The 18,665-nt window shown below is 39.9% G+C and overlaps 2 protein-coding genes across 5 annotated transcripts; one reads left to right on the top strand and one right to left on the bottom strand.

Annotated features, from left to right (window-relative positions):
- The first annotated feature begins 370 nt into the window (after window positions 1-370).
- Window positions 371-2,406, top strand: LOC117555258 (zinc finger BED domain-containing protein 4-like). 2 transcript variants are annotated; one of them, XM_034230103.1, is made up of 2 exons: window positions 371-1,381; window positions 1,593-2,406. In XM_034230103.1, the coding sequence occupies exons 1-2, from the start codon at window positions 1,247-1,249 to the stop codon at window positions 2,025-2,027; spliced, it is 570 nt and encodes a 189-aa protein (XP_034085994.1). In that variant the 5' UTR covers window positions 371-1,246; the 3' UTR covers window positions 2,028-2,406. The 2 variants fall into 2 exon arrangements, with proteins under 2 accessions (XP_034085994.1, XP_034085993.1); XM_034230102.1 differs by having other exon boundaries at window positions 1,584-2,406.
- Window positions 2,407-7,529: 5,123 nt separating this feature from the next.
- On the bottom strand, window positions 7,530-12,851 carry LOC117555260. Of its 3 annotated transcripts, none has more exons than XM_034230106.1 (4): window positions 12,737-12,851; window positions 10,827-11,055; window positions 9,829-9,942; window positions 7,530-9,407 (listed from the first exon to the last, which is right to left on the bottom strand). In XM_034230106.1, the coding sequence occupies exons 3-4, from the start codon at window positions 9,931-9,933 to the stop codon at window positions 8,346-8,348; spliced, it is 1,167 nt and encodes a 388-aa protein (XP_034085997.1). In that variant the 5' UTR covers window positions 9,934-9,942; window positions 10,827-11,055; window positions 12,737-12,851; the 3' UTR covers window positions 7,530-8,345. The 3 variants fall into 3 exon arrangements, with proteins under 3 accessions (XP_034085997.1, XP_034085995.1, XP_034085996.1); XM_034230104.1 differs by having other exon boundaries at window positions 10,852-11,055; window positions 12,737-12,845; XM_034230105.1 differs by lacking the exon at window positions 12,737-12,851 and adding an exon at window positions 12,332-12,373 and having other exon boundaries at window positions 10,852-11,055.
- Between the last annotated feature and the right edge of the window lie 5,814 nt (window positions 12,852-18,665).

The following is an 18,665-nucleotide window of genomic DNA, read 5'->3' as shown; positions in this document are numbered from 1 at the left end:
TCACCTAAATGCAAAGCATGTAGCAGCTAGCGTGGACGTTAGCCCGACTCCGAGTACAAGGAACCACACCCTGACCCAACCCACACTCAACCAGATGACTGGTTTCAGGGCCAGGATAAGTAAGTCCACGTCTGAGAAAATAACCAACTCCCTGGCTCACTGGATTGCACTCGACTGTAGACCACTTGGAGTGGTTGAAGATAAGGGGCTGCAAAAGGTACTCCAGATTGCATCGTCTGACGCAACATATGAGCTGCAGTGACAAAAAGAATCCAGCAGCTTTATGACAATGAAAAGGAAGATAAAGAGAATTTATTGGAGAAAGCCGAATGTGTTGCCCTGACTGGGGATCATTGGAGCAATTCAAATTACCTCGGTGTGACGGCACACTTTATTGACATCAAGTGGCGTCTTCACTCATTTGCCTTGACCATCCAGAAGACCACCACTAGGCACTTTGCTGAAAACGTGGCAGAAGATTTTGAGTCTGTGGCAGAGGCCTGGGAAGTCACACAAAAAGTCACCACAATCGGAACAGACAGTGCCCGAACCATGATCGCTGCAATGAGACTGCTCACATTCCAGCACATGCCGTGTGTTGCTCACGTGTTGCAAAGGACCATCACAGTTTGCCTTGCTGACAGCGGGTTCACAGGCACATTGGCAAGATGTCGTAAGATAGTGGGGCATTTTAAACACAGCCCCTCAAACACAGAGGAACTGCACAAGGAGCAAACAGAACTAGAACAAGACAAAGAGCCACTGATACAGGATGTTTCCACAAGGTGGAATTCAACACTGTTTATGATCTCTCGTCTGCTGAAGAACCAAGAGGCTGTGAAGGCTACTCTAGCCAAACAGAAGCACAAGCTCACCATGTTGACTACAGCAGAGTAGGACAGACTGCAGAGGTTCGAGACCCTCCTTAAACCATGCAGGTAAACACCCACCAACTGTTTTATTAATGGGATTAATTCATCATTGCTGTCCCTTGAAAAACGTTGTGAATTGACTATGATTGTGCAGTATAAATTAAATTGCTTTTCCAAAATGTATTGTACTGAATATCAATATCACTATGACTATAGTATAAAGTTGCTACTGTTTTTAATCTACTATTAATTGGTACAATAATAAATCACTTTCCTAAACTATCCACTGCAGATATGTGACTGAGCTCCTTGGGGGTGAGACTTATGTCTCGTGCTCTGTTGTGTTACCTGCTCTCCGCCACCTGACCCGCACCATGGAGGTCTCAGATGACGACCCAGCCTATGTGGTGAGGTTCAAGGCTGCCTTTAAAAAGGACCTGTCTCAACGCCAAGATGCACTCAACCATGGATGGCTCAGGGTGGCTACAGCACTCGACCCGCGCTTTAAGGTAACATGTGTAATGGTCTTCTTTGTTTTTCTCTTTTCTTGCTTTTTGACCTCCTTTCCCCTGCCCCACCCTCTTTTTCCCTCCCCCCTCTTTCTTTCTATGGAATAACAATATGATGGGAACCATGTACGAAAATGAATTTCACCCACCTTTTTACTCTGTAAATCTGTGATGTGACAATAAACCTGATTCTGATTCTAAGGACCTAAAGTGTCTACCAAGAGGAGAGCGAGGAGGGGTGTGGACCAGCGTTGAGGCACTGCTGCAAAAAGAACCAGACAGAGCCACTCCAGAACCCACAGAGGAGCCAGCAAGGAAGAGGAGCTTCCTGCTGTTTAATTCAGACTCTGAATCAGAGGATGAAGAGGGGCCCAACGGGGCTCTGGGCCGCTACAGGGCAGAGCCCACCATCAGTGAGACAGACTGCCCACTGCAGTGGTGGTCCACTCATGAGGGGGCCCATCCACAGCTTTCTGCCCTGGCCCGCAAGTATCTGGGCAGCCCTGCCACTTCTGTCCCTTGCGAGAGACTTTTCTCACTGGCAGGTAACATAGTTCAAAAGAAGAGGGCAGCCTTGAGCTCTGAAAATGTGAACAGGCTAGTTTGTCTCAGCAACTGGCTGAAAGAGAAGAAGCAGAATAAGTAGTCTTAGAGGTATCCTGAGGCCAATGGGCTTGTTACTGAAATGTTGATCAAACAGTGGCCTATGCAACAGAGATTTTATTTTTCATCAGGATATTGGAAGAATAGGAGGGATTGAGGTCAATCACTGGCACTTTTTAATTTTATTTTAAATGGTACACTTTATGTTGAACTATTTATTATGTTGTTGGTGCAACTGGCACTTTATGTTGAACTGTTTATTGTTTTGGCCAAGGTTATTGAGATAGTTGGACTGAAATTGATTAGATTTTTTAAATCAACAAAGTCTGTTATGGCCTCTGAAGCAAGAGAGATGTTTTCGAATAGTCAGGGTTTCCAATGTTCTAAATGTACTAGAAAGTATTGTGTTTTACTTAAAAAAGTACCACCTTAAAAAAAAATAAACAATGTTTTGTTGCTTAAGCTTATGTATTCAGTCATTATTCAATGGTATACTAAAATCCATGTGAAAATTGCTTCTCACTGTTCTCAGGTCAAATATGTATATTTGATTAAAAATGCGATTAATTTCGATTAATTAATTACAAAGCCTCTAATTAATTAGATTAATTTTTTTAATCGAGTCCCGGCTCTAGTTAAAATCACAAACTTGCCTTTTAGAGTCAGTCTTTAAGAAAATAAAATGTTACAAAGTGATTGACATTCTACCAGTTGTACAATGTTCCTACATAAAAGTGTATCACAAAAGTATCTTGGTTTCAAAAATGTTTACGGTTTTGCATACATAAAAAGTGTATCTTACTGTTCCTTTGTGAGAGAATTACACACAAATCTGCCGAGGGTCAGTAAAAAGTGTTAAAATCACAAAACGTGCCTTTTAGAGAAACAGACTTTAAGACAAAATCTAATCAGACAATGTACTTCATTTTCTAGTTTTAAGGTTTTGCATACCTCAAAGTGTGTCTAAAAGTATCTTGGCAAGAGAAAAAAGCCAAAATCTGCCTAGGCCATTAAAAAGAAACCGAATTCCTTACAAAGTACTTCATATTCTGTTGTTAAGTGTTGCATACATCAAAGTGTGTCTAAAAGTATCTTAGTAACACGAGAAAAGAGAAAAAAAAAAGCCAAAATCTGCCTAGTGTCAGTAAATAAGTGTTAAAATCATAAACTTGCCTTTTAGAGTCAGTCTTTAAGAAAATAAAAGTTTTACACAGTGACTGACATTCTGTATGGGGGGGTTCACACCTGAGCGGCTGCAGGGGGGCGTTGAAAAGGGGATGAGTATGTCTGGCTCTCGGAGGGATGGTGTGTTAAGAGTCACAGTCTTAAAGAAAATCTGTTTAGAAAAAGTACTTTCTACCAGTTGTAAAGTTGTCATACATAAAACTCTATCCAAAAAGTAAGAGAAAGACAACGAGATAAAAAAAGCTAAATCTGCCTAGTGTCAGTAAAAAAGTGTTAAATCACAAACTTGCCTTTTAGAGTCACATTCTTAAATAACATCTATTTAGACAAAGTATTTCATTGTTTCTAGTTTTAACTTTTTGCATACATAAACGTGTATCTTACAGTTCCTTTGTGAGAGAATCTTCCTTATAGTTAATAACATAATTAAACAATAATAGTTGACTTCCTTGTAGTTAATAAAATAATTAAAACATTAGTTCACAAGCCATACAACTTAAGAGAACATCCCGTTCACAAGTCATACAATTTCAAAAAGAAAATCCTTGGTTAACAACAACTTCATAGGGGCTTTTAAAGTTGTGTGAAGTAATTAAACATTAAAAATACAAGATGAGGGGGTCATTAAGATCTTTTAAATTATTATTACCCCTCTTCATAAAAGAGACTTCCTTATAGTTAATAAAGTAATTACACATTAATTCACAAGCCATACAACTTAAAAAAAGAAGATCTTTAGTGAACACAAATCATACTAAAAAACTAATCTAATTTAGAGAGGACAATAAAAGTTTTAGGTGACTTAGTGAGTGAAAATTAATGGCTTTTTATTTAGTTTGAGCGTATTTCTTTTTAAAACTAACTCCACCCCCCTATCTTTCTGGCATAGGATAACAGCAAAATCAGGGCGTGACAGGAGGGGGGAGAGAAAGCGGAGGAGAAGAAGGGGTGTGAGGGGGGCGGGGGGAGACAGTCTCACACATCCAGACTCTATTTTTCATGAAGAGCCTCAGACGGAGGGTCTGAACCCGGCACAGATACTGCATCCGTTTCTTGATTGGCTCTCCCGACGGATGGCGGTAAGTTGTCACAGGCGTCTCGCTGATTAAACCCATATCGATGCGTCTCTTGGCCATTTTTTTTGAAAGGTGACTTGATGAGTGGAAATGACTGGCTTTTTATTTAGTCTGAACGGATTTATTTTTTCACCTAACTCCACCCCCACTATCTTCTGGCCTCATAGCGTGTGACAGGAAGCGGTGGAGAAAGGGGGAGAGGCCGGGGGTGTGAGGGGACGGGTGCGAGACAGTCTCACGCACAACTTCAAAGAGACTGCCTTAATCAACACCTAGATCAGTGGTTCTCAAACTTTTTCGGTCAGGCCCCCCCTTTGGAGAAAAAAGTCGGGCCCCCCCCAACACAAATAGTCAGGCTCAGTGGCGGCGCCAGAGATTTCTTTTGGGGGTGCTGTGGGGTAGCTTGACCTTTCATAGAGCGTGCTCAAACATTTAGGGTTTCCCATTAATGTACCGGTCGCTACAGTGGCATTTTCTACTGCAACACTCCCCACGCACATACACTATGTACCCGCGACTGTTACAATGAAGGCTCGATATCAAGTCTCGGCATATAGGTGTAAGCGGGGGTAAAGTGCTATTTTTATAGGTGGTGTGTGGACCTCACATAGGGGGGTCCGGGGGCATGCTCCCCCGGGAAGATTTTTAAATATTGAAGTTGAAAGCATCAATCTGGTGCACTTTGAGAGCAAAATGAAGAGATCTATGGATACATCTCTCAACTACGGAGCCCCCTAGGGGACATGGAGAAGAAAAAAATATATATATGTTTTGCGAGATATCGCAAGACTTTTGCGAGATCTCGCAATACTTTTCATTTAGGTCAATGTACTTCCGGGTCAGTTCAGCGACACAGAAACCACAACAATGGAGCAGTTAATCGATTTTTACTTTGAGCTTGGCCTAAAATATAAAGACATAACATCAGTGCTTGGCAATAGGCACAGGTTTATCATAAGTGAAAGACACCTCAAGAGGATACTCAGAGCGAGGGGACATTCACGTCAACATGCATACTCTGAGCTTGCGGTCCTGGTGGATTTCATTCGCAACCAGTTACAGTACTCTGGGCAGCTTCATGGGTACCGCTGGATGTACGCAAAATGCAGAGTGCATGGACTGCGTGTGAGGAAGGAGGATGTGCGCTTGGTACTGAAGGAGCTGGAACCCAGAGGAGTGGCATTAAGGCAAGCAGGACGACTCAGACGAAGGCGTTACTTCTCCAAAGGGCCAAACTTCATCTGGCACCTGGATTCCTATGATAAACTGAAGCCATATGGCATTTGTATAAATGGATGTATCGATGGGTATTCAAGAAAAATGATCTGGCTTAATGTCTACACAACAAGTAGTGACCCAAAGTTGATTGGGGGATATTACATGGAAGCAGTGCAGCGTTTAGGGGGCTGCCCTAGACTGGTGAGGGGTAATCTTGGAACAGAAAATGGCTATGTTCGAGGCATTCAGCGTTTCCTCGTACCTACTCGCCCAGATGGCAACCATGAAAGCTACTTGGAGGGAGCCAGCACCGCCAATCAACGAATCGAATATTGGTGGGGTTTTCTTCGCAGAGAGTGCGCGGAGTTTTGGTTGTGCTTCTTTGGAGACCTCAGAGACAACGGGCATTTTGATGGTGGATTTCTGGACAAAAGCCTCCTTCAATTTTGTTGCATGGGACTCATCCAGGTGAGTTAATACATTGTGTGTATGCGCTGTGCGTGTGAGTTCAGATGGAGAAAGGAGAGAAAAAGTAAGAGACAGAAAGAGAGGAGAGTGTGAAGGAGACAGAGAGGAGAGTGTGAAGGACACAGACAGAGGGTGGGGTTTGTGGTTATGTGTGAATGCCATAATGTTGTTCTCTATTTAAGTTGATGCATATGTACAGTTCTTACTAAATGTATTAATACATTATTTTTGACAGGATGAGTTGGATGACACTGCACAGGTTTGGAATGCGCACACCATCAGGCCGTCGAGAAACCTCAACGTCCCCAGCGGTCGGCCAAATGTGATGTATGCTGTGCCTGACCTTTACCAGACAAGAGACTACCTTTCCCCTGTTGAAGACGAACACGTTCAACTGTGCAAAAATGAATGTGTCTTTCGGCTGGCCATACCATGTGATCCAGATGTGTACGAACTATGCCACATCTTTATGGGCGAGTCCCATCGGACTCCACCAACAGACCCATATCAGGCTGTGAACTTGTATATGCACCTAAGAGAGGCCATCAGTGCATCTCTCTAAATCAGTACAAAATTCACTCACCTGCAGTGCGCCTCCCCCACTTACAGGATGGACACTCCCCTGCAGTGCACCTCCTTATCCCAACTGCATTTTGTACACAATTAAATGTCCATATTTCCTTTTACAAACATACACCGTGACATTGGAACTCACCATCACCGCACTGCTTGTTTGTTTCTGGGAGTATATAGCTCTTATGCCTGTAGTTTCTTTCACAAAGTAGTAATACTACTCACTGCATTTGCTTGATGAACTTAGGTCATGTGTGTGCATAGTTCATATAATTAATTTGAAATGTAATCTTTAAGTTGACTAATTATTTAGAATATGTCAGTAAAGTCTAAGCTGTTGAATATTTTAGATTCTGGAGACACCAGTCCTGTTAAGGTGTTATGAACTGTAAGATGACTCAAATACTGCCTCGTCAACATCACTCCCCCCTTTTATATACATGTGATGGCATGACCCTGTCCTCACTGTGCAGCTCCTTCAGTGACCGGCTCTCGGAGAGAGAGAGCAGCGGTCAGACTATATAACCAGCACAGCCCCTAGACCGCCCCACACACAATCACACAGACTATAACACCCCCTGTTGTTAAATACCAACCAACTATGTGCAATATATATATATATATATATATATATATATATATATATGCCGTTAATAACTGTGCAATATATATATATATATATGCCGTTAATAACTGCAATATATACCTGGCTGCTAAATCCTCAGAACTGTTACAGGGTGTGTATTTTGTAAATTGTCTAACTTCTTTAAATTATAATTTGTTTATCTTTAATACTTTTGTATGCATGCTTCTTAGGTAACATTAAGCTGTCTTTGGCTCTTTTCTGCTGTAACAATGTAAATGTCCCCTCTGTTGAACTAATAAAGGTATTCTGATTCTGATGTGTTTTCGAACTGTGAAACAAAAATAGTCTGTGTGAAAATGTATAGGACTTTACTAATGCTAGAACCAAGTAGTACGAACATCAAGTTACATGTAATTTACAGAAAATACAGTGATGCCTGTGTTGCCAAGCACTTTAATGTCAGAAAGGGGTAGAAAATAACAGCACAAGCTGATCTTTTAACAGTGTGGAAATATTAATAATAATGTTGTATTGTTATCTAGTGTGAAATCCTGGCCTGCAACCCTGATTACATTTAAAATGTGCCTAATCAGTTTGGTTTGTCAATGTATTAAGACCAATTGAGAAATAAAACATTGCACATTATGTATAAGTCACTTCATATGCACACGATTTCTGTTTCTTAAAAAAATAGCATTGAGTTATAATTCGGTACCATGTTAAGTTGGCAGTAAATGAAAGTGATATGTTGGTAATATCATGTATATATCACGGCCAATTGTGTATATTAGGGCTTGTAATTAGAGGCTAGTCTTTTCAGGCCACATTTCACATTTTCAACATCGGCTTTTTGCAAACAGGATCTAACAGAACTATTTTCCACATTCAATTTCAAACATTGTTTTTCCGAGAGTTATCAAAAAGGACTGACTCTTTAACACCATAACATCAACAATTCGACCAGTGACGGACAACACCGTTTAGCTTTCTTAGTTGCAAAAAAAACACACAATATTAATCTCAGCCTCTAAACTGGGTTAGGATCAAACTGACAAAAATAAAAACTGCAGTCATTCTCAAAGCGTATAAAAAAAAAAGGTAATATCCTTGTTAAAGCAGAAAATAGAATTGCAGACTGCTCATTACACGGTTCAGTGCATCAGTTGTTTCAATGACAAAACAAACAACAAAAATATCAAATCAAAATAATATTCCAAACTGTTACTATTAGGCCTGATAACGACTGCTCTCAAGTTCAAAGAATATCCATTTCAAAGTAGTTGCTGGACAGGATATTGTCAAATTCCGTGCGAAATTCAGGGAAAGAGCTGTAGGTACACGGTATTTCAAGGGTAGCTCCACAGGTATGAGCAACAGGCCTTCTGCTGAGCCCAGTTTCAGCATTAAAGCACACCCCAATTCTGTCAACACATATGACAGAAGAACCAGTGCAGAAACGCAGGATTTTTTCAGCTTTGGCTTGGTCAGCATTTTTCACATATCGTTGGAGATGGTTGAAAGTTGTCTGTTCTCTCTGAGACAACACCACGTTGGTTGTTTCAAACAGTTGGGACACTCTTCTGCCTGTGGCTTTCTTCTTCTCATACAGAGACAACACACTGTCCTTGTCTGGCAGTTGCAACTGTACAAGTGACATGGGTGTCAAGAAGCAATCAACGATATACTTTGGCTCTTGGAGAATGGCTTTATGAGCCATTGTTTCTATGGCAGGCTCCATGTTGTTCTTTGCAGGTAGGAAATGGGAACCCATCCTTGTGAAAAGGTCGAGCAAGTCCTCTTCATCACTCTCCTCCATTGTGCCCTGGAGAGCCTTCTCCACAGCTGATCTCTCAACAGGAGAGAGGTAGTTGAGAAACGATGTCATCAGGATGTCTACATCAACGGAGTGGACTCCATGAATGCAGGCTACAATGAAAGCCTTTGATAGCCTCACTGGCATGACACCATGGTCCAGTAATCCTTTCACCCAGTTCCGTCCAACTGCTTGCCATTCAGCCTCACAGAAATCTGGCCTCAGCCTTGGAACTCGCTCTGCTTCCCCTTCACACGTTTCAAGAAATTGCTCCCAGAATGCAGTGTAAACCTCCCTTGATACTCCATTATCATCAATAGCTTTTTCATTTACAAAGTCCATCTTTAGAGTCAAATGTATTATGCTACTGTCCATAAATACAGCCAAAAGATCTTCAACAACCTTTGTCCTGTGAATTGATGCACGTCGCGTGCTCTCTGGATTTCCTGAGCCGTGAGCTGAGGTTGATGGGGATAGTTGGCTGCTCGAATTTAAAAGCAAATCCTGTAGTAGAAGAACGAAACATACAAACACACACAACAAGATTGGTCAATGAATGAAGCAGAGGCCAAAATGTCCTAATTGTTTAAATGTTGAGTATGAATCAAGGTCCATATAATATTGGATTCTTTGTTTTTCCCATAATGCAACTCAAAAGCTATTTTTTACAAGACCTTTTTTCCAACTCCACCACACCTCCAGTTTGTAACACAGACTTTCGATTTGTTGTCTTCAATTCAAAGCCGAGGTAACACTGACAACTTCAGTATGACATCATCAAAGTTACTTATTTTATACCTGACCGAGCTCCTCCAGAGCTCTCAGGACAGTATACAAATGTTTTACAGGCCACAGTTATGTGAAATGTTACAAGAGCGGTAGTTTAAAGGATGTGTTCAGGGTTTCTTGCAGTGATGCATCTTACCTGTGATGTTTGCACTGTATCCTCATGTATGGACACATGTGCCGAAGGCAGGCCAAAATCAGAGGACAAGGGGAGTTGTAAATCCTGCATTGGTACTCCATTCATCTCCGCACTCTGAAGGATGAATTAAGTATGTTATTAATTGACAGCAGACACTTTGAAGTCTTAGACGTTATTGCAGACCGTAATTTACAAAAGTATTTCCGTAATAGTCTTCAACATCATCTTCTATTTAAAACCAGAAATACTCTGTAAAAATGACACTTGGAAAAAATAAATGGAAAAAGACAAACCTTCAATTTCAGAGACAGAGTATAATAAAGTCACAAATCAGTGTTTATAAAAACTACTGCACAATCACAAGTCAAAAGGACTCTGTTGCTTTCCACTTCTACTGCAGCTTGCTAAATAACACCATTTATTTTAATACAAGTTGTGCATGACTTTGCTATACCACTATACACAACAAATGGTAGTTTGATATAGAAATTATCGTAAAAAAGGAGAATTGTGAAGTTGTGCATGCCACCATGTATGGCTTATGAGAGATAAATTAAAATCTTTGTGGAATTCCACAGGTTTTCATCAGGTCTTGTTTGGTTTGTTGAAATGTGAAAGGTTCTAAAGCAACATAAACTATTAAATGTTAACCAATTTGCTATGGCAAAATGAAGCTCTAAATATACATGGGGTGAGCTAATATTTCATTAAGTACAGTAAGCGTTTCACAGCACTGTAGGTTATTTCATTCGTGTGTCCAAAGAAGAATCGGGGAACTGAATACATGACATAAAAATAAAAGGACATTGTACATTTTTTTCAAAGTAGGAATGCACATTTGAGTTTTTTTATTAATTGAATCGAATTTACTGACTATTGAAATCTAACAAAAACTACAGTATGTAATTGATTGAATTGAAGTAGCAATACATTTCTCAATCTTTTCAGTGTTTACTGGTTTGGTTTTAATACATATATTTGCATTTCTACCCCCTTACCCAAAAACGTTCCTGATCACATTACCTGAGTGACATCCTCATGTGTGACGTCATTCCATTTGATCACAACTATCTCATCACCACCTGCTCCCCAAAGATCATCTTCCGGATCCCATAAAAGTGTATCTGCCTCGTCTGTTGGGGTTGAATGGGAGCGATGTGATTGTCTTGGACCTTCTGCTGTCACAGTGTCAGAGGTTGATCTTTGTTTTTTGGATCTTGGTTGTATCTGGAAATGCAACAAAAAACAACTTTTGTTGTCAGCAGTAATTTGTAATAATGGCAGGAAGAAAAACATGTTTCACAATTAATATCAAATGGTGTGCACAAAAATACATACGACTACACATTAGCCTATTAAGCATAAAGGTACTGTACAATAACTTTTAGATATTCTTCAATCTTCCCTCAGAGTCTCTAAGATAAGTGATGTGTTTCAAAGCATTACAAATAAAAGTATGAAATTGCAAAAAAATATGCAACACAAAGAAATGAATGCATCTGACCACACATGTCAACAACAAAGTCCTGGAAAAATGTAAACATACAGAGGTGAAGGTATGTTGGTAACGCCTTGGACAAAAGTGTGTGCTAAATAGGCATACCATAACTATAGCTATGTAGAAAGTTGCTGACAAACTGTGGTGACTGATGGCACACAATGGAACCTTTCTGTTTTATGAAATCCATGTACATCATTTTTTTATTTAGTTATTACCTGAAGTTTAATATTCAAGCACTATCTCTTTCCATCTGTCCCTGTCATTAAAGTTACTTTATATTTCCTACTGCCACAAACCTGATCACTATTGTCGCTGTCAGATGAATATCCACGCTCCGGCAGATCTGTAATCAATTCATCTGCATCAACAGATCCATGTGCGTCTGCTCCCTCAGTGATGTCAACAGATGAATCTACAGATAAGGAATCTTCACTAACTGTTTCTACCTCAGATGGGGATTGATCTGTTGGGTGGGCTTCTTCTTTTGTGGATATGTAAAATCTAAGCAGCTTCAGTTTGGTTTGTTCATAAAGTCTGCCAACAGTGTCATCTGAAGGGATCTGGTTTCTTTTAAAATCACAGACTTCAAAGGTAAAGTCTTCAACTCGCCCTTTTGTTGAGTGGCCATTTGGGAAGAATAGCTTCTTTCCCATTTCCAAAAGCTGAGCAACAGTTGTTGTTTTTTCCACCGATGCATGTCTTGTTCCCCCGCCATTGCAGGTCCTCACTTGTTGGTATTCCTTATTGTGAAAATGAAGCCATCCTATTTCAATCTTCCTGGTAGTCTTTTCTGCTGCATTATTTCTTTGTCTTGACATCCCTTCACCTTCTTTTTGAAACACACCTGATGCACCACACAATGCTCCTTTTGTTTTTGATTTACTTTTCCGTGCTCCTATTTTATCTCTTAATGTCTGTAGAAGAGTCTCTTTATCTGTGCTGCACTTTGTTTGTTGACAGAAGGAGAGGACAGCTACTCGGTCACCGTATGAAGTGATATACTTTGCCATTTGTTCATCATTCATGATGGTTAGCACTGCCTTGTCAACCTGCAAAAATAAAATAGCTAATACATTACCAAAAACCATTCTTATGTGTACCACAAATAACGCATTTTTTGCTAGGTAGCAAGCTAGTTACTACACAGTACTAACGTCACCCTACCTAACACTTAACTTGTAAACAAACGGAGCTTATCAAATTCAGAAGTCAGCATTAAACTTTTTACAGAAGGATTTTTTTAAGCTGCACGGTACATGATGAGAAAAACACACAGTTTACTGTGTCACTCACGTTCGTATTAAAACTGCCATGCTACCTCCATATTACTTATAAAGTGTTTGACTTTACCAGGCTCTGTGTTGTTACGGTAACTTATTCCGTGAATTGACTGAATGTTCTACCCACCTTGTCACTTTGCATTTTCATGATGTCCTCTTGTGGGACCTCTCTCGAATGAAGAAACCTTTCCAAATCCTCCTCCATGACTCTTTCATCTGTTACAAGCTTCCCCAGAGTACTGTAGGTTGCCGAACTGAACCGGCCGGAAGTACATTGAGCTAAACCAGTGGTTCTCAAACTTTTTCTGTCAGGCCCCCCCTTTGGAGAAAAAAAAAAGTCGGGCCCCCCCAACACAAATAGTCAGGCTCAGTGGCGGCGCCAGAGATTTCTTTTGGGGCTGCTGTGCGGTAGCTTGACGTTTCATAGAGGGTGCTCAAACATTTAGGGTTTCCCATTAATGTACCGGGCGCTACAGTGGAATGTTCTACTGCAACAATCCCCACGCATACACACAGTGTACCCGCAACTGTCACAATTGGCTCGATAATCAGCTCACGGCATATAGGTGTAAGCAGGGGTAAAGCGCTATTTTTGTAGGTGGTGTGTGGACTTCACATAGGGGGGCATGCTCCCCCGGGAAGATTTATTTTTAAATATTGAAGTTAAAAGCATCAATCTGGTGCACTTTGAGAGCAACATGAAGAGATCTATGGATACCTCTCTCAACACCCATATGAAACAGAACTGTAAACAGATTTACTTTTTCTTTATGGATATTTTACAAATCACCCTTTTAAACTCTATTCTTGTTTTACTGTCATATAGTATTTCATACCTGTTTTTCATTTATTCTCTTGTTTTTTTATAACTATAATGGTCATATAAACGTGTGCCTCAGAAATAATTGTTTACATTAATGGTGACCAACAATTTGAGACCCACTGAGATAACACTGAGAGAGTCCTTTAGCTCATTGAGTCTCTCAGTCTGACTCTCCTCCACATTGTTGTTGAACAAACTCCTTATATCCGTTAGCGTAGCTCGATAGTACCAGAAGCTAACAACAACGATCTCCGGTACCAGTGCGCTCTCTCTCGCGCACACAAAATGGCTCGTTCCACACACACGGAGCCGAGCTTTAATGATACACAGAGACCCAGACGTAATAGTACTGTACTGCATCATATTATTTTTGAATCAATAATTTTTGTAATGATTTTTTTTTTTTTTTTTTTAAATCTTTTTTTTTTATATATATAACCATTTTTCCTCCTGGTCTCTCGCGCCCCCCCCTGGCATGCCTCTGCGCCCCCCCTGGGGGGCGCGCCCCCCACTTTGAGAACCACTGCGCTAAACGAACATTTTAGCGGGATCTCGCAAAGGGATTTTGCGAGATCTCGCAAAAGTATTGCGAGATCTCGCAAAGGTTTTGCGTTATCTCGCAAAACATTTATTTATTTATTTTTTCAGAATTAATTTTTTTTCTTCTCCATGTCCCCTAGGGGGCTCCGTACTCAACACCCAGATGAAACAAAATTGTAAACAGATTTACTATTTCTTTATGGATATTTTATAAATCACTCTTTTAAACTTTATTCTTGTTTTACTGTCATATATTATTTCATAGCTGTTTTTCATGTATTCTCTTATTTTTTTATAACTATAATGATCATATAAACGTGTGCCTCGGAAATAATTGTTTACATTAATGGTGACCAAAACGTTTGAGACCCACTGAGATAACACAGAGAGTCCTTTAGCTCACTGAATCTCTCAGTCTGACAGGAGAGGACTCTCCTCCACTTTGTTGTTAAAAAAACTCCTTATATCCGTTAGCGTAGCTCGCTAGCACCAGAAGCTAACATCAACGATCTCCGGTACCGGTGCGCTATCTCTCTCTCTCGCTCATGCACGCACACAAAATGGCTCGTTCCACACACACACACACACACAGAGCCGAGCTTTAATGAAACACAGAGACCCAGACGTAATAGTACTGTATCATATTATTTTCGAATCAATAATTTTTCAAAATATGAATATTTTATAATCTTTTTTTTTTTTTTAATAACCATTTTTCCTCCTGGTCTCTCGCGCCCCCCCTGTCATGCCTCTGCGCCCCCCTGGGGGGGGGCGCGCCCCCCACTTTGAGAACCACTGCTCTAGACCGACAATTTTTTGGAGCTGGAAGTGAACCGGATTCCGGAGCTAAGAGCCGGCGCTGCTGCGGTGTGAACAGGAAAAACCGGCGCTTTTCAGGCTCCAGCTCCAAGCCGGAGCTGAAAAAGCGCTGGTGTGAAAGGGGCATAAGTCAGGTGTCTTGAGTAGTCAAAATTACCTACCATTCATTGTACACATTTGTAAATATTATTTTCCACTTGTTAACTTTGTGAATCTATTTGTATGCAGCTCTGCGTGATTTTGTGGCTACAATTCAAACTAATACGCTACCAGAGGTGGAATAAGTACTCAGGTATTGTACTTGAGTAAAAGTATAAGTACTCAGATCTTGTAGTGAAATTATAAGTACTCAGATCTTGTACTTAGCAAAAGTAGAAGTACCAGAGTGTAGGAATACTCTGTCACAGTAAAAGTCCTGCATTCAAAATATTCCTCAAGTGAAAGTAGAAAAGTATTCTCATCCAAATATAGTTAAAGTAGCGACAGTAAAAGTAGTCATTGTGCAGATTGGTCCATTTCATAATATATGATATGTTTTATAATGATTGATCATGAAAGTGTTCTCAAAGCTGGTAAAGGTGCAGCTAGTTTGAATGACTTTGTATACTGCAGGGTAGCTTGTGGATTTACTCCAGGTGGAACTAAAGTATGATTTAACACTTGATTAGATTTCACATCATTCATCCTGATCTGTAAAGTAACTAAAGGTATTAAATACATGTAGTGGAGTAGAAGTACACCATGTACCTCTGAACTGTAGAGGAGTAGAAGTACACCATGTACCTCTGAACTGTAGTGGAGTAGAAGTACACCATGTACCTCTGAACTGTATAGGAGTAGAAGCACACCATGTACCTCTGAACTGTAGTGGAGTAGAAGTACACCATGTACCTCTGAACTGTAGTGGAGTAGAAGTACACCATGTACCTCTGAACTGTAGTGGAGTAGAAGTACATCATGTACCTCTGAACTGTAGTGGAGTAGAAGTACACCATGTACCTCTGACTTGACTTGACTGCCAACCTAAAAGTACCTCAAAAATAGTAATCAATAATGTATTGAAACGTTATTTGGCTGATTGTTTTATATTGGCTCAGACAGGTTATATGGGACATACAGATGGGTCACTCATTTTGAAATATTAAACTTAGTTTTCTTTTCTTTAATTTTTCATCCTCGTGTAGAAGGCTATCACGAAACACACATTTGGTTGTTTATAGCATAAAGAACATCTGATTTAATGTGAGGTAGGGAAATAATCATTTGAGTATGTGTATATAAATATGTAATTTACAACAGCTGTAAGATGCTTGAAAAGCTGGAAAATGCACCTTGAAAATGCTTGAAAAGTGCTTGAATTTGACTTTGGAAAAGGTGTAAGAACCCTGTCAAAGGCTAATTAGATTAGACAACAAAGGGCCATGAGGGGACAGGGGCTAGACAGTCTCACGCATAACTTCAAAGAGACTGCCTTAATCAACACCTAGATTAACATCAGAGGCTTATAACACACCGGGATGAAATCACACCTACGTGTGATGACACCTCACCCCTCACATCAAAGGATCTCACACCTACGTGTGATATCACACCGAGGTGTGACATCCACCTCGAACAAAGGGAGGCGGGACTTGGCTCATTAGCATAATTGTGGGCGGGCCCATCTGTCACTTTTTATGCATACTAATGTGATGAATGCCGCATCATTATTACTACTTCTAGGGTATTTTTGTAATTGCTTATTGGCGAATAATACAACAGCAGACGGTACCTTTTAAAGTTTTACTCTTTGACAAAATGCCTGCTTTATTGTGTGTTTGAAATTCATCTCAGAGGTAGCTCTGCTGTTAGAAAAGCACACTGTAAATAAAGAAGAAGTATTTATTTTGTGCATCCATTTGGCTTATCGTTGTACATACGTTTATATGGTAAAAACTGAGCTTTTCAGTGGACTTTTTAATGTGCAAATGACAACATTTCGCGGCCGGTTTTGAATGCAGGACTTTTACTTGTAACACAGTATTCCCACACTCTGGTACTTCTACTTTTAATCAAGTACAAGATGTGAGTACTTCTACTTTTACTCAAGTACAACATCTGGGTACTTCTACTTTTACTCAAGTACAACATCTGAGTACTTCTACTTTTACTCAAGTACAAGATGTGAGTACTTCTACTTTTACTCAAGTACAAGATGTGAGTACTTCTACTTGTACTCAAGTACAACATCTGAGTACTTCTACTTGTACTCAAGTACAAGATGTGAGTACTTCTACTTGTACTCAAGTACAAGATGTGAGTACTTCTACTTGTACTCAAGTACAACATCTGAGTACTTCTACTTTTACTCAAGTATGACATCTGAGTACTTCTACTTGTACTCAAGTACAAGATGTGAGTACTTCTACTTGTACTCAAGTACGACATCTGAGTACTCCTACTTGTACTCAAGTACAAGATGTGAGTACTTCTACTTGTACTCAAGTACAACATCTGAGTACTTCTACTTGTACTCAAGTACAAGATGTGAGTACTTCTCCCACTTCTGGTTAGTACAGTGGTTCTCAAACTTTTTCTGTCAGGCCCCCCTTTTTGGCCCCCCAACACAAATAGTCACGAAATGGGCCAAGTGAACATTTATTAAAATACATCAATATGAACGTGAGCATTCCTTTGCTAGAACAGTGATAATAAAACAATGCTCCATAAGTCTGTGTGCTCAAACAAATAAATATATAATACAATTGTGCAATCCCTTTGCTAGAACAATAAGTTATAATACTTTGCCACTTTGCAAAGAAAATGCTGATATTTGGCAGAAAGTGTGTGTTATCGTTAGTGGCTGCAATGAGCCTGTTTTGCACATTTCTTCAAAACGGGGTTGCAAGGCAAGGCAAGTTTATTTATATAGCACCTTTCAACACAAGGAAATTCAAAGTGCTTTACAAAAAACGAAAGACATTATGAAAATGGCATTTAAAATCAGTCATTAAAAAGAAAAGATAATAAAATAAACATTAAAAGAAAAAATACATGGATAAAAGTTACAGTGCAGTTTAAGATGTGAATAGTTCAATTAAAAGCAGCGGCAAAAAGAAAAGTCTTTAGTCTGGATTTAAATGTAGTCAGAGTTTGCAGCGGACCTGCAGTTTTCTGGGAGTTAGTTCCAGATATTTGGAGCATAATAACTAAACGCTGCTTCTCCATGTTTAGTTCTGACTCTGGGGACAGAAAGCTGACCAGTCCCTGAGGACCTGAGAGTTCTGGATGGTTCATCATTTAGCAGGAGGTCAGAAATGTATTTTGGGCCTAAACCATTCAAAGCTTTATAAACCAGCAGCAGTATTTTTGAAATCTATTCTTTGACACACAGGAAGCCAGTGTAAAGACTTCAGAACAGGAGTGATGTGATCCACTTTCTTAGTGTTAGTGAGGACTCGAGCAGCAGCGTTCTGAATTAGCTGCAGCTTTCTAATAGATTTTTTAGTGAGACCTGTGAAGACACCATTACAGTAGTCGAGTCTACTGAAGATAAAAGCATGGACGAGTTTTACCAAATCCTGCTGTGACATTAGTCTTTTAATCCTAGATATATTCTTTAGGTGATAGTAGGCTGATTTAGTAACTGTTTTAATGTGACTGTTGAAACTCAGGTCAGAGTCCATGACTACACCTATATTTCTAGCTTTATCTGTTGTTTTGAACATTGCAGACTGAAGCTCAGCGCTAACTTTTATACGTTCTGCCTTGGCTCCAAAACTATTACCTCAGTTTTATCTTTGTTTAATTGGAGAAAGTTCTGACAAATCCAGTCATTGATTTGTTCAATGCACTTACTCAGTGTTAGAATTGGAGAATAGTCTCCTGGTGAAAT

Source organism: Gymnodraco acuticeps, unplaced genomic scaffold (assembly GCF_902827175.1).
Source record: "Gymnodraco acuticeps unplaced genomic scaffold, fGymAcu1.1, whole genome shotgun sequence".
Lineage (NCBI taxonomy): Eukaryota > Metazoa > Chordata > Actinopteri > Perciformes > Bathydraconidae > Gymnodraco > Gymnodraco acuticeps.
This window is presented reverse-complemented; position numbering and strand designations above follow the sequence as displayed.